We start from the raw sequence: 25,873 nt of genomic DNA, 5'->3' as shown, positions 1-25,873 counted from the left end.
AAAGGTCCGCCAAGTAACGTCCCAGTTTCCCTGTCCTGTTTTTTTTTCCTTTCTGTTTTTTTGGGGGCTGTGGTATTAGGGCTGGGGTATTAAACAATGTGTATATAATTCACAGATATACCAGTTGTGTGTCATCTAGAGGAGTCAAGCAGAATGTAATTTTGTAAACAACATAGACATGATTGTAATAAATATATTTCTGTAATTATGTACATTGATTATTAACAATCTTTTTCTGTTAGTTTAATGAGGATCACTTTCAGAACCCAACGTATGTTTTATCTCTTCAGGTGTGAATGTTTGCTGTCATTGTCACCGCGTGGAAAGTGTTTTTTTCTCCTTCACTTGAACCACAGCTCTTACAAGGTGTGTTTGGCATAGGTTTGAAACCAGATGGCTGTTTGTGGACTGTATGGGTTCCCTCCTACAGTCAAAACTTTGGGTGCTTCGGGTGAATTGATGACACTGAATTGCTTGTAGTGTGTGTGTTACATAGCTCTGCTGCATGCGTGTGAATGACTCCAGGGCATTTAATGCACTATGTCTAATGCTGTAAGTCACCATTGCTGTGCCCTCTTTTACTAACTCTCATATGAGATCTGGTGCTGTTTTCCCGAGGAATGGCTAGAAGTAAATCAAGGTATGGATGACTTAATCTCCTCCCAGATCTCAAGCCAGTGGGTGAACAGGTACAGATGCTGTGCACATGTGCTACATGCAGAAGAGCCGGGTTGGGCCCCCATGGAGGCATGCAGGTGTTGCTGTGTGAATGGAAGGTGCTTCCCCCTAGCACTTGTAAACTGCTCACTGCCTGCCAGCAGGGTGCATAGTGGTGCAGGAGCCTCCATCTGCGGCTGCGTGATTTCAGGTGAGCATTAAAGCGGCTCGTGGAGTGTTTTACAGGTACTGACGTACAGAGTGCGTTTCTGAAATGTACACGGGTCACTGCCGAGCACCGAGCGTTTTATATATGTGCCTATTTTTAGCCGCGGTACAAGGAGCTATTTTTAACCAAGCTGAGGTCTGGTGTGCCGGTGGGGGGGGGTGGTCCGTGCAGTGCGCGGTTTCAGGTAACAGTCAGCACATATACGGTAGGAAGAGCACATTTAACACATCCAGTGTGTGCGCTGCAGCCTAATTCACTCAATTTATTGCTACACTGGTGGCACACACGCTTCAAGAGCGTTACCATCTCAGAAGTGACTTAATAAAGGGGTGACACTACGAAATAGCAGTGAAAAGTGGAGGACGAGCCGCTGACCAGTGATCAGCCGCCACGTGTCGTCGATAACAACGTTACACAATTTCCTTTAAAAAGAGAGTCTGGTTCCAGCCCCTTTCTGCCTGGACCCTTTTCAACCCTCTGCCGCGGGACACCGTATCCTGGCAACATCTGTGTGGGAAACCCGTCTGCCGGTGAGTCTGTCTCCAACTCTGCGTGCGTGTGGGCTTTTTATACTGTGAAATAACACAACGGTGTGGAATGGAGCTCACAGACACATACTTTCAGATGTTCATTGAGAGAAAAGAACCGGTTGGTCTTGCAGCTCATGCTGTAAACAGTGTATTGTGTTCTTTTATTTTTATCAGAAAGTTCCAGTGATGAAAAGTCAATTGTCCTTTGCACAAAACACTAAAAGCAGAGGAGTCCCACCTGCGTCCGACTCTGGAGTAACGCAGAAACACACACACGCACCGTGTAAAGTGGAGTGGATTGACTCTCAGAACACACTGCTGTTAAGCTGTGAGAATGCTCTGGGGTCAAAGGTCACCACACCACAAACAGTCCTCAGTCACACACACTACATGCAGCGACTGAGCCCATGTCCACCTGCAGGTGGCGCTCTCCACCTGCCGTGCAATGAAAAAAGACAGGGAGGGGCCGATGCTGTGAGGTCACCGTCACTCGTGCTTCTTGGGTGGGCTGTGGGAGCGGGAGCGGGAGCGGGTGACGAGGAAGGGCACCAGGGCCAACGCCCCAAGGGCTCCGGCCACCAGGGGGCGGTAGAAAATCCATCCAGCAGCAATGGTGAGAAGTGCGAGGGAGGAGGAGACACAGAGAGCAAAGAGCTTGAGCCCCACGTTGACGACGTCTCTCACGACAGGCAGCCAGTCCACTGCAGACAGGGGAGAGATGCACTTAGAGATGGCAGAAAGCTCGTGCTTCTTAACTCGGTACAGGCTCCCTCACATAATAATCATAGTAACATTTTAACTGACAGGTAAGGCTTTCTTTTGTTTTGTCAACCTGGTTTGACACTTTAAAACTTGGCTTTAGGGCTCATTGTTATTGGAGATGATTTTTCTACACTATGATGATAAGTCAGGAAATCTGGGAGGTGCACAGGGACGAGAACAGATGTGCGAGTTAAATGGACACTTGTTTCCTGTAAGGCATTTCTTTCTAGGTAGTTATGCAACTTTTAGGGAACAAATTGCATTCACTAATTTATCAACAGAATACTACACTACACGTTAGACTACAGTAAAATGCAACAAACTAGTGTCTCTATGGTAGGGGCTGGCAGACAAACATAATTAGAACTCTAAGAGGAGCTAATTCTCTCACTTTGCAACAGCTTCGTGCGTATTTTTAAAGCGTGTGCGTGTGCGCGGCGCCGGTTCCCACCTAGCGTGTAGACAATGCGGGTTGCCAGACTAATGCCCAGGAACATAAGAGCCCAACCAGCAGCCCGAAGAGCCCAGGTCTTCATGGAGTTCATCCGGTGTTCTTTCTCAAACACCTCCTGTTCAAACACACGCCATTTGATTGGTCACCATCTTCAACGAGCAGAGCGATGTTTCGCCACCCAACCCTGTCGCAAGCAAAGCCGCATTTCACCGGTTCCTCCACTTACTCTTTTCAAACGTACTTTATCTACTTCATTCAGTGTCTGCGCTTCTTTTTTTCTACAGGCTGTTACCAGCACAGTAAACGCGAGCTGCGTTTATCCTCTCAGCCAGCAGGTGGCAGTAAAGAGCCCTCAGGCAGAACAGCACTGCGGCACCAGTTAAATCAACTCACTCCCACAGTGTTTACTGCTCCCCTCTGCCGTTCCGAGTGGCGTTGATCAATGACCGCGCGAGGGACATGTTTATGGGATGAATTGCTCAACAAGCAGTATCGCACAGGAGTTCGTGGAGAGCAAAGATTTTTGTTTTTAATGGATATTTAATCTAACAAAAATACTAAAATAGTCTTTTTTACTTTTTACAGCTATAGGGGGTTTAAAGAATCTAACCTGGAAACAAATTGTCTCAAGTCTGCATTATCATCTTTTTACAGACTCACTGAATAGTACATGTGATTTTAGAATTACAAACAAATAAGTTACACACACACAGAGACACTTCCAGACCTAATTTTGTCTCTAAGCTGAGGAACCAGAATATGTTACATTAATTTATACATCAAACTGAGGAACAGAATCACACACATGCTACGCAGATACACACACTGCACACTATGACCCACCTGAGCTGAAAGCTCCTCCAAGTAGAGAATTTCTATTTGCTCCCCAGATGTGCTTCTAAAGGACACTAGCTGGTTGTCCCTCTGCATGGCCACCACAGTGACCTGGAGAGAGACCGCAAGCTGACCACACACTGACCACACATACGCAGCGCAGGGTGAGGGAGGAGTCTCACACTCACCACCTGGGCAGGTCCTGGGTACGAGCCCTCTCCACTGAGTCCAGCATAAGAGAAGCTCACTCTGACATCCCCCACCTGGCCATGAAACAGAGCATGAGAGCTGGAGAAACTGCGCATGCACACACACGCGAACACACACGCAACAGTCACCTCAGGCCGGCGAGGGTTCGTCGCATGGTAGAAGTAGTCTTCATGTACTGTGAGGAAGGGATCTGACGCAGCAGCAGGAAAAGACCCTAAACTCAACCTCTGGAAGTTGTTGATTTTCTCCAGCAGTCCTAAGGAGCCAGAAGACAGTCAAATCTCTCTCACACACTCTCTCTCTCTCTCTCTCTCTCTCACACACACACACACACACACAGTCTCCCCTTTGTACCTTTGGACAGAGAGAATCCTCCAACCCAGACTTCCGGAGCGACCACGGTCACACTCTCCACAGCCATGGCACTGAAACCATAAGAACGGGCCTTGAGCTGTCCCAGCAGTGGTCACCATGACAACACATACTGGCACCTGGCGCTTACCCCCCACACACACACACACACACACACACACGCACAGTTACCTGGGGTTCAAGTGACCGATCTCCTTGTCAAAATTGCGGCTGTTGATCACCTCTGACCTCCACTCTGTGTCTATGGCACAGGAAATGACAACATGGGGACGGGTTCAGGGAGGGTGTAGAAGTTGGGTTTGAGGAGGGTGTGTACTCACTGTAGGTGTACGTCGTCTCGCTCCTGGTCTCTCCATCCTCCTGGTAGTCTCTGTTAGAGGAAAGGTAGTACAGTTGTAACGCCACCCATGTGCTTGCTGCAATGACGCTCGGCTCTAGACCCGCCCCCAGGTAGCTCCGCCCACCTGCTGTCCTGGTACTCGACCCACTGGTACATTTCCACCTCACGCCTCAGCTTCACCGCCGCTACGGCAACCTGGTAGTTTGGGTCGAAGAGCGGCTGCAGGGGAAACATGTCCTGGGTGTCACTGTGACTTTGTGTGTGTGTGTGTGTGCGCATCAGTGTGTTTGTGTCAGTATACCTGGGTGGTGCGCAGCGGGGCCGACAGGTGCACCAGCTGGTTGTTGGTTTGCAGCTCTGGCACAAATGGAGGATGCAGAAGGACCACCTGGGAAAGAGCCTCATCCAGAGAGGCAGCTGTGCGCTGAGCCCTGCCCTGTCTCACACACACACACACACACACACACACACACACATCTATATTACACACACATACATACATACATATCTGCATCTCTCACTCTCACACACGCTCGCTCATTACCTCGTTGGTAAACAGCACGTAGAAGGACACAGCGAGGAGCCCGACCCCCAGCAGAGCCCCGCCCACCGTCTCGCTCAGGCGCTCGAGAAAGCCGGGTGTCGCGCGGTTCTCTGAATGCGCGTGCCGCTCCTCGCGCCGCGGCCCGAAAGTCTGTTGAACGATTTACACAAAAATAAACAAAACAAACGCTACAAAAAAAACAGCAAAAAATTACAAAAAGTTATAAAATAAAATAAACACTACTTACTGTAGTCGCCGCCATCTCCTCCTGCTGCTCAAAAATGTCGAGTTTTAATAACCTGTAGTGAAAATTCCCGGATCTTTTTAAGTAATGAAGTTTAAAAGAGAAAAGTGTACGCAGGAGGACTTTCTGTCCAGCCCAGATCACGACTCGAACCAGTTCTCGGATGTGACACGACCCAAGAACTCAAGAAAGTTAGAAACGCCTGTTTCTGGTGTTCGAGTTTGACTTGTAGCGCCAGTTCATTGGGCGAACCCTCTTCCGGGGGAGCGCAGGGTGTTCTGGGAAATGTAGTCACTATGAACGTTGGACGTCGAAGCGCTGGGCGGTGCTTTTGCCCCCCCCACGAGGGACGTTCTTACCTGCTCAGCACTCCTGACGTGAGGGACCAAGAGAGACGCACAGAGTTTTTCTGCAATCCTCCCGTGGTCTGTCTGTGCGCGGCTGTTGACACAGAAACTCGTGTAGGTGACAGGGTCAGAGGTCAGGAGGAACCGAAGCGCTCGAGGGCTTTTCCTCCCACTGCACTGGTGGCATCGGTTCACCTGCAAAGAGCTTTACACACCTGTGCATCTCTCCGTCAGCACTGTCGTTCTACCTGGGACTCGAACCAGCGACCTTCGTGTCCATGCTCAGCTCCATGTCCTAATCCGCTATGTTCCCTACTGCTCCTCAAACCAGGAATCTGCAGTGCCCCGCCCACTGCCCCGCCCCATCTCGCCCGCCCCACCAATCAGTGTTATACGTCTGAGAGGATTATCATAGGAAGACCCTCTCGCATGATGCACACACACACACACAGTGACAGAGCAGGCTGCACAGGTGCTCCAAAGGAAACACACAGGTGGACAGAGAATTCTGGTGTCCCGGTCAGCGGACGATCAACATGCCGGAGTATGACGTCATCGTCCTCGGTACAGGGCTGAAGGTGAGAATATTAACCTGTGTTTGAGCACCTTCATCACTTGTGTCTCATCTCCCTGCATGTCTGCCTGTGCTGCGTCTACCTGTGTGTGTGTGTGTGTGTGTGTGTGTTTACCTGTCTACATCTGTCTGTTTGCTCATCTAAGAATGATCTATCTGGGACTGTCTGTGTGTGTCTGCGCTGCACTGAACTAAAGTGGTACTACAGGAACACGCACCTGATGTTTCGCTGTGGATTGAGAGAGTTCACACACTAAAAGGTTGTTTTCCTGCACCAGCTTTGTGTTCACTGACATATTAATGTGTACTGTATGTCCACTGGTGTCCACTGCTCCCTGTCTCTGTGTCTCCCATCCGTCCCGTCCACCTGTGCTCCTCCAGGAGTGTATCCTCTCCGGGATTTTGTCAGCGAACGGCAAGAGGGTTCTCCACATAGACAGGAACCCGTATTACGGTGGGGAAAGTGCCTCCATCTCCCCCCTGGAAGAGGTTTGTCCTTCCCTCTCTCTCTCTCTCTCTCACACACACACACACACACACACACAGACACTTGTCCCTCCTCAGGATTGCCAGCAGTGCAGTGCTCTGTTGACCTATGTCAGCGCCGCTACCTCTCTGTGTCCTCAGCTCTACAAGAAGTTTAACGTCCCGGGTCCCGGAAAAGCCATGGGTCAGGGACGCCACTGGAGCGTGGACCTCGTCCCCAAATTCCTGCTGGCCAGTGGTGCGGCTCTGGGGGGTGGTTTTCTCTCCCCCTCCGTGTGTGTCTGCGGTCGTGAAGAAACGTCTATGTGTTTGTCTCAAAGTCTCTCTCTGGACATGTGCGTGCATGTGTGTGCGTGTGTGTGTGTGCGTGTGTGCGCGCGCGCGCTCCACAGGGCCGCTCGTACAGATGCTGCTCTACACCGAGGTGACCCGTTACCTGGACTTCAAGGTGGTGGAGGGCAGCTTCGTGTACCGGGGGGGGCGTGTCCACAGAGTGCCGTGCACCGAGGCCCAGGCCCAGGCTTCAGGTGAGGCCTCGTACCCATCGCTGCGACCCCCCCCCGGAACCGTCGCACCTGTGACCGGCCCCCCCAGCTCAGCTTTGCTGTGTGTCTCAGACCTCATGGGCAGGTTCGACAAGCGCCGCTTCCGCAAGTTCCTTCTCTTCGCTCTGAACTTTGACGAGAGCGACCGGCGGAGGCACCACGAGCTGGACCCCCAGCGCAGAACCGCGAGGGACGTGTTCCGGCACTTCGACCTGGGGTCAGAGGTCGTGGAGTTCGTCGGTCACGCCGTGGCTCTGCATTCCAGTGACGAGTCAGTGAAGATACGCAGACACACACAAAACCACATGTGCAAAACTTTTATCGTGACTTGTGTTTCACCCAAGAATTTCTATAACGCACACGGCGCGATGTGACGATCCGGTAACGGTCGGTGTGGTCACGGTCAGTGCTGTGTGTCAAGGTACGAGCCTCATGATATTTTCATCCCCAGTCTGTTGCTCCTTGCGATCGACTATCTTCCTTTACGTGCTTGTTGACATGCTTATCTGCGGCTGATGAATAAAAATATTGACGATGGATTATATATCGTTGACTTTTTTGTTACACTGTAACACTGAATTTTGTGTTATGAAAGAGCCTGGCTGCCACCTGGTCGCCATGGTAACGAGACTCCACGCTTCCGCAGGTACCTGGAGCAGCCCTTCCTGCAGACCATGAGGCGGATCCAGCTGTACGCAGAGTCGCAGGACCGCTATGGTCACAGCCCCTATCTGTACCCGCTCTACGGCCTGGGGGAGCTGCTGCAGGCCTTTGGCAGGTGGGCCCCCCCTCCTCCCCACACAGCCACTCCCCTTCCAGCAGACTGCCGTTGGTGTACGTCAGCGGTCAGCCTGCGGTCACTGCAGCTCGATCAGTTCACCCCCCCACTCTCTCTCCAGACTGAGCACTGACCATGGGGGGGGCTACCTGCTTAACCACCCGGTTGAGGACATCGTGATGGAAAGTGGCAAAGTGGCCGGTGTGAAGTCAGAAGGACGGGTGAGTGGCTCCTCTGCCGGTCTCCTGGAGCACCGCACCTCCGGTCCTCCTCGTTCTCGCCGCCCTGGGCCTGCCCACGGTGGCGCTCTTCCCAACGGAGTTCCGCTCCGGCGTGAGACGGCGTGCCGCACGCCTCCGCTGCGGTCATCGGGATCGCCGGTCACACTCTGGTCAGACCGCGGAAGTGTCCCCTTTCCGCAGGTGTTCCGGTGCAAGCAGCTCATCTGCGAGCCGAGCTACGTGCCGGAGCGGGTCAGGAGTGCGGCGCGGCTCATCCGGGTCGTGTGTCTTCTCAACCATCCCATCCGGGACACGGAGGACGCCAAGTCCTGCTACATCATCATCCCCCAAACGCAGCTCCGCAGGAAGTCGGGTGCGACAGCGTCTTGGCGCAATGAGTTCGCAAACAGTGTACCGTAGTACCGCACTTCTGCCCACTAACTGGGGGTACTTCTACTCGTTTACACAAGCGCGACATGTGAAGCAGTCTTTTCGGTATCGTGAGTACTCAGTATTTTCAGTATCCTCTGGACTCAAGCAGCACCGGACACTTACCCAGTGACGAGCAGTGAGTTCTACACACTGCGATGACGCTCATATACAGTATCTGCTCTGACATCTCAACTGCACATCAGCTCCTCTCCTTGGAGTGACATCAGGAGCGTTGACTGTCAGTTACACGCAGCGTGTTGTCGGTCCCTCTCGCTGTCTCTGTCTGTGTTGCCTGTTCCTCTCTCACACCCTGCACACGCCTCCCTTCTTCCATCCCCTTCCAATGACACCCGTCCCCCTCAGACATCTACATCTGCATGGTGTCCTATGCGCACAACATCGCCCCCGAGGGCAAGTACGTTGCCGTGGTGAGCACCACTGTGGAGACCAGCAACCCCGAGAGAGAGGTGCAGCCGGGTCTTGAGCTCCTCGAACCCATCGTGCAGAAGTGAGCGTCCCGCCAGAACCCGTCGCGAACTCGTGGACTCGCTGTCGCCGTAACGCGGAGCCGCTGGGGGGGGTCTTAAACCCGGTCGCAGTTTGCAGGTCCTGGGCTCAAATCCCTGCTTTCGTTGTATTGCCCTTAATCAAGGTACTTACACTGAAGCGACAGAGTAAAAATGACTGCAGTGAACAAAGTGACCCGTTATTGTTGTTCTTCTTATTAATAGTAACGATAATAATGTCGGCTGTGACGCCGGACTCTGGGCTGCGACTCACAACCTGCGGCAACGAAGCTGTTGACTTACAGAGGATTGATGTCACACTGTCAGTGACGCGTCTCTCGCTGCCCCGCAGGTTCGTTTCCATCACCAGCTTCTTTGTGCCCCTTGACGACGGCAGGAGGAGTCAGGTAAAGCGCAGCGTGTCCTCGCGTGACCCCATCTCATCTCACCCTTGCGTTACATTACACTAGTAATGAATCAGGAGCCATGAGGAATCACTGTTGCGTGTGGGGACAGCTTGTCGCGTCGGGGTTAGAGCTGCTCCCTTTGGAGCCAGAGGCTGCATGTTTGATTCCCAGCTCTAGTTACCTTGAGCAAAGTATTTACCCTAAATTGCACTAGTAAAATTACCCAGCTGTGTAAATGGGTAAATAAGTGTAAGTAGTTTGACGTTGTCATGAATAACTGTACATGAGTAAAATGACTATTGATTAAAGGCATCAGGCCGAAGTGCCCTTAGATGTAAACAGAAAGCACCCGGTGCTGAGCAGCTCCCCCAGGAGGCCATTAGGACTGTCCCTTGTCCTCCCCACGTGTCCCCAGATCTTCGTGTCCCGTTCCTACGATGCCAGCGCGCACTTTGAGACGGAGTGCGAGGACATCAGGGACATGTACCGGCGCATGATGGGCTCCGAGCTCAGCCTGAGGGGCCTGCGCGGAGAGCAGGGCGGCAGGGACGAGGCGTCCGGCCAGCGGTCCGCACAACAGCCGCCCCCTTCAGATCTCCCAGCATGCTCCGCTTCGTGCGGAAGGCGATGAGAGGGAGGCGTCGACGGAGTGGGTTTGAAGCGCTGCCTGCTTGCGTGTTCTTGGCCTCACGATGAGGCTGATGCGCTCGTGCACCGTGTCATCGTGGAGCTTCTGGAGCTCTTCTCCTTGTCTGGAGGTCATTGTCAGCTGGTGTGTGACACGCTTTCAACAGAGAATTAAAAAAGGTCCCTTTACACGCCGTGGGCATCAGTCCTTGTTGTTGTGCGTTGGCTGCGTTTTTGTGTGTTTCTGGCTCTCTGCTGCTGGGCAGCACTCAGACATACGTGACGGTGGGACATCAGTGGGGGGATTAATGGGGATTCATTTATCCCAGTGAAGGACGCACTGGATTACACCTTGGAGACGTGGGTGCGTTAAACCTTCATCTGGGATTAGCGTGCCCCTCACACAGACGGGTGCGCGCGCACGCAGACTGCACCCTGATCCCTCCTCGTTCTGGCTCAGCTCGCAGCCGACGCAGAGACCCCATCAACGCACCAACGCCGCCAACAGAGGGGCGATTTGCCGGGAATCATGGGAAACGGAGTTCATTTAGCACCATGCTAATGGACCTATGGGGTGATGGGAAAGCAGTGTGTGTGGTGGGGGGAGGGGCTGTGGCAAGTGGACAACATGAACAGCGCAGATGGACGCTACTCCCAGTTTCCATGACTCCCCAGGCCCCCCTTTTATGCCAAACAAAAGAGTGAAAATGTAGCAAAATACACTTTTATTGTCATCAGGAGAAACTACATTGAACATTTTGTGGTTCCACATGCCACGTGTATTTCTCTCTTTCTCTCTCTCACACACACACTCACTCAGTCAAGAGTGGCCAACACGTTTCCCACCATCCTCTGCCAGAGGGGAAATTTATGGTTGTAGGACGCCCCCTACTGGTGGGACCGTGAACTGACTTGCAGCCATTTGCTGGAAAAGAGGCTCCGCAGCGATGCAGCCGTTGTTCTTCTGGTGTCACTTCCCGTTAGGGGTCGTCCTTCTGGACGACGGGAGGTGGGATCAGACCGGCCGCCACCACCCGTCTCTCACCGGACAGGAAGTTGAATGTCGCACAGGCGTTGGGCTGCAGCAGGAACAGGACAGCAGGAAGAGCGTCAGGGAGGGCCGGCCACCTGCACCCGCGAGCCCCCGCCAGCGAGAGGCGCCCCGGTCCCACCGAGCCGTCTCACCGTGTCCTGGATTTCCACGGCGATGCCCTTCGTCTTCAGGAAGGCCAGGACCTCGGGCTTCAGCCGCTCCACGTGGGCCCCCGTGCCCAGAACCAGGAGCTCTGAGGGAGGGACAGAAACGCAGTTCAGCTCGAGGTTCTGTTTGGATCACAGAAGAGACGTGTGTGTGTGCGTGTGTTGAGAGAGAGAGAGAGAGAGAGAGAGAGAGAGAGAGCGATACCAATGCGAGGCTCCAGCAGGTGGAAGAGGGACAGGCTGTCAACCGAGATGTCCTCATAGCTGCCCACCTGCACAGGGACACAAGGACGCGGGGACTCAGCGCGAGAAGGTCCGGGCGGCGCGTTGTGCGTTCTAATCCCTTCCCCCTCCCCGGCCCCGACGACGCACGTTCCACTGCAGGATGGCGGGGGGCAGCAGGGCGCAGGGGCCCACCGCCCGGTTGCCGTCCACGGTGAAGCCGCGCGGCCCGTAGCTCTGGACGAGGACTCCGCCGTGGGGCTCCTTGCGCATGATGGACACGGTGGTGCGCTGGTACAGCTCGTCGTCCCCGGGGGCCAAGCGGTGTCCCCGCGCCGCCGCCGACGGCCTGGGGGGGCGGGAGCACGTGTCACACTTGTGGCGTCACCTTGGTGTGTCACCTTGGTGTGTCACCTGGCGCTTCCTGCTCTCTCTCTCTCTCTCTCTCTCTCTGTGCTCGTCCTGTGACGCGTTCTGTGCGGGCGGACACGCGCAAACCGATCGATCCCTCACACCCCCCCAAGCCAGGACTTTTCCACGCGACGACGACGGACGTGTCTCCTTCATGTCCGGCAGCTCCACCCGCCGTACGAACTGTTACTCGTTACTCTTTCTCTTTCTCCTCCTCCTCCTCCCTAACTCACACACACACACACACACACACCTTGCCAAGCGGTCTAAAATTTTACCCTGGTAAAGAAGCAGGCGGTCCCGCCCCTCCTGCGCGGACAGCGAGCCGAAGCCCCCGCCGGACCAGGAGCCCCGAAGATCCGCAGCGCAGCGCCATCGATCGCGGCGACTGGAGCAGAAACGGCGGCGGATCTACGGGGCAGAGAGGGGAGAAAAGAGAGGAGAGAAAAAAGGAGAGAGAAGTTCCGTTCCGTTCCGTTCCGTTCCAATCCGATCCGATCCGCTGGGTGGCGCTCTGTCGAGTAGCCCCGCCCCTCCGGCGCGAGCTCAGCTTTTGAGCTGCTGCCCCCTGGGGGTCGGGAGGAACAGGGTGTGTGTGTGTGTGTCTCTTTCTCTCTCTCACACACACACACACACACACACACACGGGAAAATCAGTGTAAAGGGATAATCTCACTGTAACGGCTTCGTTGAACTCACACACACACGGTCTAACAAAGTGCACAGTAAAAAGACAGAGGGAGTGTGTGTGTGTGTGTGTGTCTGTGCGGAGAGCAGTGGCACCGGGACCATCTCCGTGTCCCTCTGTCTGAAAGCAGAAGCAGTGAAACCCGTGGAGGGAAGTGCAGCTCAGTATGACTAGTGGCATCAGGGCTTTCTTTCTCTCTCTCACACACACACACACACACACTCGCTCGTAAGCAGAATGGGTTTTACTCGCCACTGTGCTGAGGCACACAAGGAATTTCCTGTATTTCTAGATGCTTCCAGTGTTTACAGACAAGAAACAGCCAACACAAAATTACAGGATAAATAAATTACATTTATAGAGTATACACACACACACACACACACACACACACACAGCCTTTATGACCTAAGAGCGCTAAACACAGCAGGAAAAGCAGAGGGATACCAAAAAGACTCAGGTGTGTGTGTGTGTGTGTGTGTGTGTGTGTGGACAGATAAGGACACAGAGCTGTTCCATACACTCAGAAGACACACACACCGCAGGCCCCTCGATGCAGTCCTGCACTGAGCCTTGGCTCTTCTGCTTGTGACCTTCACACCTGTCCAGGTTCCAGGGCAGCGTGCCCCCCCCCCAGGGTAAGGTAGAGTACAGCACGGTGCGGACCGTTGAGCGGAAGCCGACCAAGAGCCGTCGCTCGCCTGGTCTTCGGACGGACGGAGGGAGGGAAGGGAAGCGAAGGGAACACACAGGTGTGTGACACACAGACAGGAGGTGACAGCGATGTGTGTTTTATATGTGCCGGGAGATGGAGACGACTGGGAGAGAGCGATCCCAGGGGACCATCTCAAATGTCTGGAAGCACCGGACTTTCCAGACAGCTGCTCCCCACCTTACTCACACACACACACAGATAGATAACCTCAGTGTTTCATAGATGTTTTAACACATGTTGGGTCTTATGGTGCCACAGGGACACTTGGGAACAGGAAGCTGACTCGTCTTTTGATTGATTATGAATAACCATCTATATGTGCTAAAGTCATCTCCATCAGCACCTCCATCACCATCTCCATCAGCATCCGGCATCACAACTTCGAGGTCATTCACAGAATCTCCTTCACTTCACTGCGCCCTCACAGGCTCCTCATCTTGCCAGCTTTCCGCTGTTCCCTTTCCACCGAACTCCTGGACTGGGACCTCGTTATTCTTACGCATCTGCCAAGGACATATATTTTGGAGCTGTGCTCCACTGCAGAAGTTCCTGCTGCAAACGCGGCTTGCGGAGCAGTTCAGCGAGCAGTTCCTGCGCCTGCAAAGTGCACTGGTGACATATGTGAAACGGTCGCGTCCAAGAAGAGAACCGTCCTTGACTGGACTCGATGTGCGGTCCAGTCTGAATTTAAATGTGTGAAACCAGCTCAATGGGCAAATAAAGTCACTGAGTAATTAAACCAAACTTGAGAAACCTTACAACCATTATTCTCTTGATTAATTTTATTGAAACTCATGGCAATATAATGTACTGCAGGTGATTCTGCAGAATTAGAGGCAGAAAATTCACTTTCTAGTGCTGATGTCTTGAAAATGTAGAAAAAAAAAAAACTGCCTGCAGGAGTAATTTTCTATGAACCAAACGTTGTGGATGATTCTGAAATCATGTCCCTCTGCAGGAAATGCAGTAAAATGATGCTGATGATGCGGATGATGCTGATGTTAATGATGTTCATTGAGTCACAAAGATCAGTTTCTATCCAAAGTGTCCAGCTAAACAAACATTTCTTATTGTTACTTTGACAGCAGCGATTATACCGTGTGACCCTGCGCTCAGCGGAGGTGGCAGAGGGGACAGGCGGATGGGGGTGGGGGGAACGGGGGTGTGTCTCCTGGCCTGGATCGGGTTTCACAGAGAAAATCGAAAGTGAAACGATGGCTCTCAACTGGCAGCTGAAGAGGAAGTTAGGGCTCATAAATAGAGCTGCTCTCAGGCAGGAGAACACTCACACACACACAGACACACACACACGGTAAGCTGCACCGACAGATAGACACAGAGGCTTTCTTACTTAGACACACACACACACACACACACACACACACACACACACACACAAGCTGAAGACTGGGAGTCCAGAGCAAGATAAGAAAACTTCCAGAAACAGGTAATGTTCTTGCATCCCCTGCGGCCAAAGGCTGCTTCTCCTCGTACCCGGGACCGACCGACCGCCACCGCCACCCCGCTGATCTCCTTTCAGTCACCGCGAACTCTTCTTTCACCGCTTTCTGTTCTGCTGACACACAGTTCAGCAAAGACATTCACTCTGTCCTCCATAAGTACACACACACAGACACTGTGAGTGTCTCACACCCGCACAACCAGACACACTTACCTGCAAACACACATCGGTCTTTCATGTCACCTGCAGTGACAAATCTGCAGATGCACACACTTCATTAAACACGCACACACACACACACACATACAGATTCCTTTTCCTTTCTTTTTCTTTGCTTTTCTCCATCTCACCTTTGCACAAGACTTACGCACAGCCACACCAGCACACTCACTTACATTGTTTGTGTCTCTGAAGGTCACACACCTCACATTCTTCCATCCCTGCAGGACCCAAGACCTCCGCTACTCGCAGGCCGTATGCAATACGCACCATCGACGCCTTCTGTGCAGCTGTGTGACAGAGACTCCGGGCGGAGGGTGGTGGTAACGGAACCCACAATGCAGCTGTGTGTGAAGTGTTCAGCTGCTTGTGCGTTCCGTTTTCCCCCCCTTTTCACCTCGCATCCCCTGGACCACCCGCGGAGCAAAGACCGGAGGAGGAAGAGGAGGAGAAGCAATGGATTACAGTGCCTGTACCTGCAATTATCAGGGGCTCTGAGGCTGTGTGTGTGTGTGTGTGTGTGTGTGTGTGTGTGTATGTGTGTGAGAGAGAGTCAGAGTCCTTGTTGGTCACTGTTAGCCTTTGTGTTTGTATGTACACTTGCATGGTACATAGGAGCTTGTTTGATTCTGTGTATGTGTGTGTGTGTGTGGGCAAAAGAGAAAGTGAAAGGCAGCCGCTCGGGGATTTCCACAGTGGAGGTTGTGTTATCGCTGTCGGGGCTTCGTCAACCTCCATTTCCAACCGAGTGGCCCGGCGACGGGACGAGTGTGTGCGCCGTGCTCCTGAATGACACGTTTTCTCCCGGTTCGCCAGACAGCAGCCGCCATCGGGAAACTCGTGTCAGCCAAGGGTGACGGCCCCATGCGGCCTTCGCGGGACGCGACCCTGGTGCTGCGGCCCAGATCGGAACCCTGATAGACATGTTGGAGCTATGCGTGGAATGTGTGTGTGTGTGTGTGTGTGTGTGTGTGCGTGTGTGTGCGTGTGTGTGTGCCTGTCACGTGCCCTTCAATGTACGCGTGTGAATTAAAGCGCCCATGAAATCAGTCTGTTTCCAGAGTTTTCCTCACGCTCACGATGTCTGCGCTCCTCACGTGACAAGTTCCACATTATCCGCAGTTTTAGGGAAACAGTGCAGATCTGGAACCTCAGCGGCGAGAAATGAGAAACTTCATTTCCTCATGAGTGTCACGGTGTCACACGATGCAGCACATGACTCGGAGAGCGGTGGGCGCAAAGTACACTTTGAAAACGGGTTCGACACAACCGAAAAGGAAGAAGGAGGGAAAAGTGCCACTGAGGCTTCTGGGTATTTCAGTGCTCGGTAGGTGGGAGGTGCTCAGCGTGGACCCCGCTGTCCTGAGCTCCTCGTGGAGATGCCGTGCGCCTGCCGCACCTTCGGGGGTCTCTCTCCCCCTGCTTTCAGCGTCAGGAGCGAAGCAGAACGGCCCGGGGAATTGCGTGAGGCCACCGATAAGAGCAACGGGCGTAACCAGTTCCAGGGATCCGGCAGCTCGTTTGTCCGCTCGTGCACGTCCCGTATATCCGGTCCAGCTCAAGGAAGCGCTCGGGTGTCTTCGGAGCCTGCAGCCCAAGTTGAGCGGAAAGAGTCTCGTCAGCGCCACCCTGCACTTTGGCTCCTGCACCGCAGCTGCCTTTAAGTGGTCTTCTGCTCCCGCTCAGCTGAGCACTCGGCTGTCCGGAGGACTGGGGATGCATATGCGTTCAGATATCGCGACGTAGAAGATTGTCCTCTTTCCGCTTCCGGCGTTGTCCCTTCAGCACGCGTCCCCAGGCCACTTCCAAGGGCGGCTTCGCAGTCGAGTCGCAGAGACGCAATCCGTCGCTCCTGCCCGATGTTGGTTGCTTACGAAAGGCGGCGGGAGGAGGTGAGCGCCTCGCGCCGCGAGAGCTAACCGAGTCAGGAGCCCAGAGCCCATTTACTGAACGTGTCAAATGGAAGAGTACGGAACATGCTGATGGGCCCCGGAAGAGGGAGCGTGGACTCGAGCGAGGAAGAGAAATTCCGCAGAATGGGGACTCGGCGTCAGTAGGACCCGAGCGTCAGGAGCTGTTCGGAAACACACGTTCAAGGGTCTCGAGAAAGCCGAAGGCTGCGGACGGGGACATCGCCGGCTCCGTCTCGCAGGGATTGCAGAGGTCACCCAGAGTTCGCTCTCGGCACAAAGCGAAGTAACCAGGTGGAGGCCGTGTTCAAGATGACGACGTGAGCGTCACAAGAGCCGAGGGCCAGTAAGGACAGCACTTTCCACGCTCTTCCCAGTCACAGGTCTGGACGCTGCCGGACTTCTCTGGAAAGTTCCGTCGTCCACATCCTCCTTTCCAGGCCAAAGACATGCAGGGAACAACCCCTCGACATTTCTCTACGGCTTCTTTCCCCATTTTATCCACCCGCTCTCTGTGTGTGTGTGTGTGTGAGAGAGAGCGAGAGAGAGACAGGTTCCCATTCCAAGGAAACCCAAAATCACAGGACTTAATGACTACAGACCTGTCGCCTTAACGTCTGTGGTCATGAAGTCACTTGAAAGACTGGTGTTGGCCTACCTGAAGGACATCACTGGAACCTTCCTGGACTCCCTGCAGTTTGCTTATCGAGCAAACAGGTCTGTGGATGATGCAGTCAACATGGGACTGCACTATATCCTGCAACATCTGGACAAACCAGGGACTTATGTGAGGATCCTGCTCGTGGACTTCAGCTCGGCCTTCAACACCATCATCCCCCACCTCCTCCTGTCTAAATTAACCCAACTCTCTGTGCCCACCTCCTTCTGTCACCAACTGATGACCAACTCCATCTGATCACCAACTTCCTGACAGACAGGCAGTAGCTAGTGAGGCTGGGAAAATTCTCATCCAATACTCGCACAATCAGTACTGGAGCCCCCCAGGGATGTGTGCTCTCCCCACTGCTCTTCTCCCTGTACACCAACGACTGCACCGCAAAAGACCCCTTTGTCAAGCTCCTGAAGTTTGCAGATGACACCACACTCATTGGCCTCATCCGGGACGGTGGCGAGTCTGCTTATAGACAGGAGGTCCAAGAGCTGACTGTCTGGTGCAGTCATCACAACCTGGAGCTGAACACCCTCAAAACAGTGGAGATGATTGTGGACTTTAAGAGAAACACCTCAGCATTATCCCCACTCACCATCGTGAACAGCACTGTGGCAACAGTGGAGTCATTCAGGTTCCTGGGCACTACCATCTCACAGGACCTGAAGTGGGAGTTCCACATAGACTCCATTGTGAAGAAGGCCCAGCAGAGGTTGTACTTCCTTCGCCAGCTGAGGAAGTTCAACCTGCCACAGGAGCTACTGATGCAATTCTACTCTGCAGTCGTCGAGTCTGTCCTCTGCACTTCTATAACTGTCTGGTTCGGCTCAGCTACGAAATCAGACATCAGAAGGTTACAGCGGATAGTTCGGACTGCTGGAAGAATCATCGGCACCTCCCCCCCCCCCCCCCCAGCTCTCCGAAAAGCTGTACTCGTCCAGAGTCAGTAAAAGGGCTAGCAAAATCATTGTAGACCCCTCGCATCCAGGCCACTTCCTCTTCGAACCTTTGCCATCTGGCCGGCGCTACAGAGCACTGAGCACCAGGACAGCCAGGCACAAGAAAAGTTTCTTTCCTCAGGCCATCTACCTCATGAACAGCTAAATCCCCCCTAGAGAGTAAACCAGTGCAATACATAACGCTGTTTATATTTATATATATTTATCACATCATATGTCTTACTCACACTCCCTTGCATTTGTATAGAATATGCCTGTACATACATATAATAATGTCTAGTGACTATTTTTTGTATATTGTTTAATTTTTTTTTTTTATCCTTTATTCACATATTCTATCTTCTCATCTGTGTCTTGTCACTGACATTCTGTCTGTGCTGTGGAAGTTTCTGTCACCAAGACAAATTCCTTGTATGTGTGAACATACTTGGCAATAAAGCTCGTTCTGATTCTGATTCTGATTGTTCGTTTGTTTGTTTTCGCGCCGCCCGAAAGCGCACATCGACGACTCGGCGATTGACTGTGTCGCCTGAACACCGAGGGGCGTGTCCGGTTGTGCCGCGTTCGCCACGAGCGTGCGTGCCGTGCTGCGTGCGCGCCCCCGTTGTGTTTACAGGAACGGAGCGGAGAGGAGCGGAGCGGAACACGACGGAGCGGAGCTCGTCCCCTGTGCGGGTTCTGCCCGGCGAAAAGGGAGGGATGTACCGCGCGCTGTACGCGTTCCGCTCGGCGGAGCCCAACGCGCTGCCCTTCGCGGCCGGAGAGACCTTCCTCATCCTGGAGAGGAGCAACCGCCACTGGTGGCTCGGCTCGCGCTGCAGCTCCGGCGAGACGGGCTACATCCCGGCGTCCTACATCGAGAGGATCCAGGTGAGGAGCGCAGGACAGGACAGGACTGAGGACAGAACCAGAACCAGAGCCAGAACAGGACCGGGAACCCCTGAGCCGACCCGACCCGACCCGACCCGTGACCGCTGACCCCTGACCTCTGACTCACTACTAAGCATGAGCTCCACGCGACCCGACCGTGCCCGACCAGGGTCCAAGTGAGAGGCACCAAGAGCGCCAGAAGCCTGAGAAGGGAGAGAGAGACGGCGCAACGGGAGCCCAGCGGTCCAAACGGCACGTCTCGGTCTGGTTCGGTGTCCGGTGGAGGCGTCCCTCAGGGCTCCCTTCTGGGCTCCGTCGCGTTTCCGTCGTGACCTTTTTCGCTCGGCTCTGAGTCTCTGCTTCCGCACGCTTCAGCACAACCGATACTCGCGCGGGAAGGGTTACCGAATAGCGCGACTGAGAGCCACCTTTTTACCGTGTTCTTCTCGCCTGTGTTGTACCATCTCCCGGCCACGCCCGCACGCCTCCGCCGTCACCTGTGCGTGTCGTCTTCGGCCCTCTCGAGCGAGGCTCGCGTCACGCAAACAGGCGTGCGTTTCTCTACGTTTCTCTGCGTCTCTTCCAGGCTCCCGAGCAGGACGTGGTCCTGCAGTCCGTCGACCGCGCCATCGAGGCCGTCCACAACGTGGCCATGAAGAACGGGGGGAGGTACAACCTGGAACAGAGAGATGTGTTGCAGTGAGTGACCGGTGGCCGGTGACCTGGGTCCGGCAGTTGGGACCGGATGTCGACGGGCGCGTCCCCTGTAAGTGTCCCTGTGTCCCTGTGCGCCGCAGGAAGCTGATCCACCACAGGAAGGAGACGCTGGCGCGACGCAGCCCCACCCCAGTCAACCGCAAGCATACGCTGCCCGCGTCCACCAGCGACCTCTTATTGAGCCACACCCCTCAGCCCCCGAATGGACTGTCCCGGAGTTACGGGCGCCAGGCCAGCGAGCCGATGCCCGAGAGCCCCGAGAGCCTGCAGAGAGAGCAGGGGCTCTACCAGGTGCTGCGTGAGCGGACGCGCATGCACACACTGACACACACACACACACACACACACACACACACACACACACCACTACCTGCTCGTCACCAATACCAGGGCACCTGGTAGCATAGTGTATTCAAATCTCTCCTCTGCCTGTAGTATTTGTGAGCAACGTGCTTGCCCTAAAATTGCTCCAGTAATATTACCGAGATGTATAAATGGGTAAGTAACTGTAAACAGCTTAAAATTGTAATAAGTCGCATTGGAGAAAAGCATCAGATAAATGAATAAATGTTAATGTACTCACTGAAACCATGGTATCTTCACCCCGCTCGCAGGTTCCTCCTCAGCCCCGCCGTGCTGCACCCGTAACCCCGCCTCCCCCAGAGAAGCGCAGGGGCGCTCGACAACTGGGTAAGAAACCTCTCCCAACTCAAAAAATTATCAGTGCGCAGCTTGTGTGTGTGAGAGACACCGCCATGTTGCTGGTTCGCGTCCCTCCAGTAGCTCCTGTAGAAGTGACATTCAAATAGTAAATACATAGATAAACAGAGCAGGTGGTGTTAGACTCATTGATGGAGCTGTCAGGAGATCAGGAGAGAAGTGGCTCTGAAAGACATGGGTTCAACCTCAAGTGTGAAATGAGAAAAACCGATTATTGTCCATTTTTTGAAACATGAAAGTGAACGTTTCTCCGGTCGTCTCTCTTTTTCTGTCCCATGTAGAGCCAGAGGTGCCTTCGAGGACTTCCTCTATTGGAGCAGGCCCCACCCCTTCCGCTAGTGTTGGCCCCACCCCTTCCGCTAGTGTTGGCCCCTCTCTGTCAGGCAGCTCTGCCTCCCTCGATTCCAGTTCGTCTCACTCAGCCGTATCCTCGGACCTCAGTCTCCCCAGTGTTTCCGGCACCCCTCCCCCAGTGCCCAGCCGTGTGAAAGCCCCTATCCCAGCACCCCCTGCTGCTTGCTCCAGCCCCGAGGGCCCCTTTCCTCCTACCCAGCCCCCCCCCACTAAGAAAGGCCCAGCCCCCCAGCCACCTGCCTCATCCCCGTCGAACCCCGAGGAGCAGTCGGAACCGAAGTGTGCCCTTGCCCCGCCCCCAGAATCAGCCCACGCCATCAGCGTTCCTTTGACGACGGGGGCGGAGCTCATAGAGCTGGTGCGCAGGAACACCAACTTGAGCTACGAGCTGTCACGCGTTGCCGTCGGAGTGGTCGTGGGCCACCTGCAGACGGCCGTGCCGCAGGCCGCGAACGCTCTCGAGCAAGTGCTGCTCTCGTTGGTCGGGAGTAAGGTCCGTACCGCGGGGCAGCGGTTCGCGGTTCGCTTCGTAGCTGCGGTGCAAACACCGGCTCCTCGGCTGCAAACGGATGAGGCTTTTATTGACTGTGTCTTTGGCGTTTTGAACAAAACGACTTACGAAGAGACCGTGCAGCGAAAACAGCAGCAGCTCCAGGTGTACGAGAGGCACGCGGGTGCGGAGGCGCTGCGTACCTTCTTGGCGATCTCCAGCTGGTAGTCCCGCTCGACATCCTCCAGCGGTCGACTCTTGCAGCTCGACTACGGCTGTTGCCTGAAATGGAGTAAATTGAGGGGCAGAGGGAGGGACGGGGGACTGAGGCACTCATACATATGGGGCTGCAGTCATGTGAAATCGGTTTTAATGTGACTCAAAATTAATTACAGGAGCAGAAGGGCTGAAAGGAGGGCTTATTTATGTATTGTTTATTGTAGCTACATCTCAGAACCCAAAGTGCAAATATACATATGTATCACTAATCCTTTATCGACCGTGACTCGGTGGAAACGTGGCTTTGGAGTTACAAACAAAACGAGTTACACTCTTTCAGTCCCAACTGTATTTGTAAGCTGAGGAGTCGGTGTGTTACTTAACAGTGAAACTGTGTTGTATAAAGTCGGTCCCTTCATTATAAACAGATGGCTTGTGTTTCATTCAGGAATGATGCAGATAAACCCCCTGTGTCCGCTTCCCCAGGACCTGAGTGCGGCGTTACCTCGAGGACAGGTGTGTCACGACGAGCAGCGGCTCGAGGTGATCTTCGGCGACCTGGCGCGACACCAGGGGGACTCGCAGCAACGCAGCTGGGCTCTGTACGAGGACCACGGCCTGATCGCGTGCTACCTGGAGGAGCTGGTGCAGATTCTGGTGGGTCTCACACGCACGCACACGCACGCACACGCACGCACATGCACGTGCTTGTTTTGTTATCAACATAGGCAGATGTCAGTACACCTATTCTGTACAGTACACAGGCATATATTTACTTAGTATTAAGTTACTTACAATATTTACCTGTTTATACAGATGGGTAATTTTACTAGAGCAATGTACGGTAAGTACCTTGCTCAAGGGTACGGCAGCTGGCGGTGGAATTCAAGCCTGTGACCTTTAGGTCCGAAGGCAGCGGTTCCATCTACTATGCTACCAGCTGCCCAAATACATCTATGATTCCCAGAAACAAGCATGTATAATATGCTGCATTTTCACATCATAAGGCTGCAGTCCTGTTGACCTGTGTGTTTCCATGGTAACCTCCCTCAGACGGATGCCGACCCCGAGGTGTGCAGGCGAATGTGCAGGGCCAACCAGTTCGAGGCCGTGTTGTCTCTCGTCACCTACTACCAGATGGTAAGAGTGTAAAGCGGCACACACGCACGCCTTTGTGTTTGTGTGTTACCTGACGCTCGCTGTGTTGGGCACAGGAGCACCGCGTCTCCCTGAGGTTGCTGTTGCTGAAGGTGTTTGGTGCCATGTGCAGCCTGGACCCAGCCCTCATCTCCACCCTCCTCAACTCCATCCTGCCCATGGAGCTGGCCCGCGACCTGCACACTGACACCCAGGGTGAGTGTGTGTGTTCACTGTCCAACACACCCAGGCTGAGCAATAACCTTCTTGTCCATTTTTGCGTGACACACTGTCTCTCTATCTCTCTGTTTCCCCGCCCCTGCAGAGCACCAGAAGATGTGCTACTCAGCCCTGGTTCTGTCCATGATCTTCTCCATGGGGGAGCAGCTTCCGTTTCACCACTATGGTAAGGGGTCGCAAGAGGCTTTGGTTTTAGGGTTTTAGGTGTTCCTCAGGCCCCAGTCAGAGGGTCCTCCAGTTTTCTTGATGTTCTGGTCTCACAGTTTTGCTATGTGTGTGTTTGTGTGTCCCACTGACCGCCTGTTTTTGCCTCCATGTTGCCATCAAGAGCAGTTAAATGAGAGCTTTGTGCTCTTCCTCCTGGAGGTCATAGAAGACGGCCTGCCCTCTGACCCTACAGAGCAGCTGCCCGACCTGTTTGTAACACTGCTGCTGGCCTTCAACCTGCACTTTACAGGTATATGTGTGTGTGTGTGTGTCTTAATTGACCAACTATGTTGACAGTTTGGTAAACATAAATTAATTAATGCAAGAAGTGGTAAATTTAAATGTCCACTTATCAGATGTTTTTATCTCTTGTTTGTGTGTGGATGCGCGTGTGTGTCTGTGTGTGCGTTGGTGCGCACGCATGCAGTGCCGGACAATAACGTCATCATGCAGACGCTCATCAAGAGACACAACGCTAAGATTCTGACAGAGAAGATCCTGCTGCTGTTGAACCGAGGGGGTGAGTCGTCCTCTTCACATTTATTCATCTGTCTGACACTTTTCTCAAAAGCCATTTCGTTGCTGTGCAGCAACGGTAAACACAGTACATTTTGCTGTTTTTTCCATTGCATTGTGTTAATAGTTTAAATTCTGTAAATGCTGTGTGACTGAGTTTTGAGTTCTTTCTTATGGCCAGTAGGAGATGCTGTGGTTGTAGAATCAAAACTATCCCTTATGTTCACTTATTTTTTCCATTGAACACTTTATAGCGTTTTCAGCCCAACTCTTATTCACCCAAGGTGACTTACTGCTGTATTCACTACTTCCTCATTCATACATTGGTGAAGCACATTGTCACTCACACACTGGGTGACTTGCTCACCAATCTACCTGAAGAGCATGTCTTTGGACTGTGGGAGGAAACCAGAGCACCCGGAGGAAACCCATGCAGACACGGGGAGAACATGCAAACTCCACGTAGACTGAGAGGGGATTGAACCCACGTTCTCTCGCACCACCCAGGCGCTGTGAGACAGCAGTGTGTGTGTGTGTGTGTGTGTGTGTGTGTGTGTGTGTGTATGTGTGTGTGTGTGCGCGTGTGCGCAGGTCACATTCCCCACTCTTTGGGTGGAATTACAGTGTAAATACTCACTTCCTTCTGTCTCCCTCCAGATGACCCTGTGTGTGTGTTCACACACGCTCCGCCCGCCCCGCACGCTGTGCTCAAGTTCCTTCAGGACATCTTTGCCAGCAGAGACTCCGCCCACATCTTCTACCACACTGACATGATGGTGATGATCGATATCATCGTACGCCAGATTTCAGACCTCTCCCCTGGGGACAAGGTGAGCTGAGGGTGTTGTCGAGTGAATAGGAGTGTGTCTCTTTATTTCTCTGTCTCTCTCTCTCTCTCTCTCACACACACACACACACACACACACACACACACACACACACACACACACACACACGCACACACACACACTGACAATATTGGTCTGTTCCTGTCCTCAGCTGCGCATGGAGTACCTCAGCCTCATGCATGCAGTCATCCGCTCCACAGATTATGCGGAGCACCGACACCGGCTGGACGACCTGCAGAGGGCGCTGCAGCGCATCCTGGATGAGGAGGAGGAGGAGGGGGGTGGGGATGAGGGTGGAGCCACAGCCAGGCAGATGGATAAACTGATAGTGCAGGAGATCTACAGGGAGTTCCCTCTCATTGGGCCAGGGGTGGAGTCTACTGAGTAGACTGAGTCCTCCCATCCCACGGTAACCTTTGGTGTGTGTGTGTGTGTGTGTGTGTGTGTGTGTGTGTGTGTGTGTGTGTGTGTGTGTGTGTGAGTGCGAGAGAGAGAGAGCCATGCACAGAGCTCTTTGGGAAACTGCTCACTATTAAACCATCTCAGTATTAAATATCTCTCTCACACACACACACACAGCCTAACTAACATAAGGTGCAACTACTTGTGTTCCACACACAGATACACATAGGTGTTCATTGAACTGCACACCCCACACACACAAACACACACACAGATTACTTAGAAAACATACAACATGTAAACATGTGGTTGTACAGGACAGTGTGTATGTGAGACTTTGCCCCCTGTGTGCAGCACTTGAACTAAATAAATAGAAATATATTTTCCTGTTGATTCGGTTGTGTGTAAATGGATTGTTTCCGGTGGGAAATGTTAACAAAACGGTATTTTCTTAAGGAATATGAAAGTAATAAACAGCCCTGTGCTCCTGTTGCCATGATGCTTCCTTGTCATTTATTTTTTATGGTGAATTTCTGTGCGTGGGTGTGGGTGTCTCTGCTAGTTGAGGAGAAGTGATGAGACTGAACTCTCAGCACTC

The 25,873-nt window shown here is 53.3% G+C and overlaps 4 protein-coding genes across 13 annotated transcripts; 2 read left to right on the top strand and 2 right to left on the bottom strand.

The window, feature by feature from the left end:
* The first annotated feature begins 1,101 nt into the window (after positions 1–1,101).
* On the top strand, positions 1,102–10,313 carry LOC108933824 (rab GDP dissociation inhibitor alpha-like). 9 transcript variants are annotated; one of them, XM_029252547.1, is made up of 11 exons: positions 6,026–6,101; positions 6,479–6,586; positions 6,725–6,821; positions 6,976–7,110; positions 7,201–7,399; positions 7,775–7,906; positions 8,028–8,127; positions 8,329–8,500; positions 8,923–9,067; positions 9,418–9,472; positions 9,888–10,313. In XM_029252547.1, exons 1-11 carry the CDS (start codon positions 6,060–6,062, stop codon positions 10,101–10,103), a joined length of 1,401 nt encoding a protein of 466 aa, XP_029108380.1. In that variant the 5' UTR covers positions 6,026–6,059; the 3' UTR covers positions 10,104–10,313. The 9 variants fall into 9 exon arrangements, 7 of the variants coding, with proteins under 7 accessions (XP_029108377.1, XP_029108383.1, XP_029108380.1 ...); XM_029252544.1 differs by adding an exon at positions 1,102–1,416 and having other exon boundaries at positions 5,855–6,821; XM_029252545.1 differs by having other exon boundaries at positions 6,479–6,821.
* On the bottom strand, positions 1,433–5,603 carry tmem43 (transmembrane protein 43). Of its 2 annotated transcripts, none has more exons than XM_018751199.2 (12): positions 5,536–5,603; positions 5,180–5,231; positions 4,933–5,082; positions 4,690–4,824; positions 4,513–4,607; positions 4,369–4,418; positions 4,220–4,289; positions 4,031–4,101; positions 3,655–3,932; positions 3,476–3,577; positions 2,630–2,747; positions 1,433–2,117 (listed from the first exon to the last, which is right to left on the bottom strand). In XM_018751199.2, the coding sequence occupies exons 2-12, from the start codon at positions 5,192–5,194 to the stop codon at positions 1,903–1,905; spliced, it is 1,299 nt and encodes a 432-aa protein (XP_018606715.2). In that variant the 5' UTR covers positions 5,195–5,231; positions 5,536–5,603; the 3' UTR covers positions 1,433–1,902. The 2 variants fall into 2 exon arrangements, with proteins under 2 accessions (XP_018606715.2, XP_018606716.1); XM_018751200.2 differs by lacking the exon at positions 5,536–5,603 and having other exon boundaries at positions 3,655–3,729; positions 3,805–3,932; positions 5,180–5,529.
* Positions 10,314–10,807: 494 nt separating the features above from the next.
* ndufaf3 (NADH:ubiquinone oxidoreductase complex assembly factor) lies at positions 10,808–12,462 on the bottom strand. Its single transcript, XM_029252209.1, has 5 exons — positions 12,211–12,462; positions 11,672–11,870; positions 11,505–11,571; positions 11,285–11,385; positions 10,808–11,178 (listed from the first exon to the last, which is right to left on the bottom strand). Exons 1-5 carry the CDS (start codon positions 12,306–12,308, stop codon positions 11,080–11,082), a joined length of 564 nt encoding a protein of 187 aa, XP_029108042.1. The 5' UTR covers positions 12,309–12,462; the 3' UTR covers positions 10,808–11,079.
* A 6,645-nt stretch (positions 12,463–19,107) lies between these two features.
* Positions 19,108–25,765, top strand: nckipsd (NCK interacting protein with SH3 domain). The gene is made up of 13 exons (XM_018751162.2): positions 19,108–19,425; positions 20,012–20,124; positions 20,223–20,433; positions 20,757–20,832; positions 21,144–21,709; positions 22,412–22,582; positions 22,979–23,065; positions 23,140–23,278; positions 23,388–23,468; positions 23,631–23,759; positions 23,937–24,029; positions 24,683–24,855; positions 25,025–25,765. Exons 1-13 carry the CDS (start codon positions 19,255–19,257, stop codon positions 25,259–25,261), a joined length of 2,247 nt encoding a protein of 748 aa, XP_018606678.1. The 5' UTR covers positions 19,108–19,254; the 3' UTR covers positions 25,262–25,765.
* The last annotated feature ends 108 nt before the right edge of the window (positions 25,766–25,873 follow it).

Source organism: Scleropages formosus, chromosome 5 (genome assembly GCF_900964775.1).
Source record: "Scleropages formosus chromosome 5, fSclFor1.1, whole genome shotgun sequence".
Classification (NCBI taxonomy): domain Eukaryota; kingdom Metazoa; phylum Chordata; class Actinopteri; order Osteoglossiformes; family Osteoglossidae; genus Scleropages; species Scleropages formosus.
This window is presented reverse-complemented; position numbering and strand designations above follow the sequence as displayed.

Coding starts and splice junctions, on each gene's coding strand:
- LOC108933824 (XM_029252544.1), top strand. CDS start 6,398: ATGTGTACTGTATGTCCACTGGTGTCCACTGCTCCCTGTCTCTGTGTC. Junction 8,128..8,328: donor GTGTGAAGTCAGAAGGACGG/GTGAGTGGCTCC, acceptor CCCTTTCCGCAG/GTGTTCCGGTGCAAGCAGCT. Junction 8,501..8,922: donor GCAGCTCCGCAGGAAGTCGG/GTGCGACAGCGT, acceptor CGTCCCCCTCAG/ACATCTACATCTGCATGGTG.
- nckipsd (XM_018751162.2), top strand. CDS start 19,255: ATGTACCGCGCGCTGTACGCGTTCCGCTCGGCGGAGCCCAACGCGCTG. Junction 19,426..20,011: donor CCTACATCGAGAGGATCCAG/GTGAGGAGCGCA, acceptor CGTCTCTTCCAG/GCTCCCGAGCAGGACGTGGT. Junction 21,710..22,411: donor TCTCGTTGGTCGGGAGTAAG/GTCCGTACCGCG, acceptor CCGCTTCCCCAG/GACCTGAGTGCGGCGTTACC.
- tmem43 (XM_018751199.2), bottom strand. Junction 4,608..4,689: donor CCCCGCTGCGCACCACCCAG/GTATACTGACAC, acceptor TTTCCCCTGCAG/CCGCTCTTCGACCCAAACTA. Junction 4,419..4,512: donor GTCGAGTACCAGGACAGCAG/GTGGGCGGAGCT, acceptor TTCCTCTAACAG/AGACTACCAGGAGGATGGAG.
- ndufaf3 (XM_029252209.1), bottom strand. CDS start 12,308: ATGGCGCTGCGCTGCGGATCTTCGGGGCTCCTGGTCCGGCGGGGGCTT. Junction 11,386..11,504: donor CCTGCTGGAGCCTCGCATTG/GTATCGCTCTCT, acceptor TCCCTCCCTCAG/AGCTCCTGGTTCTGGGCACG. Junction 11,179..11,284: donor CCGTGGAAATCCAGGACACG/GTGAGACGGCTC, acceptor TTCCTGCTGCAG/CCCAACGCCTGTGCGACATT.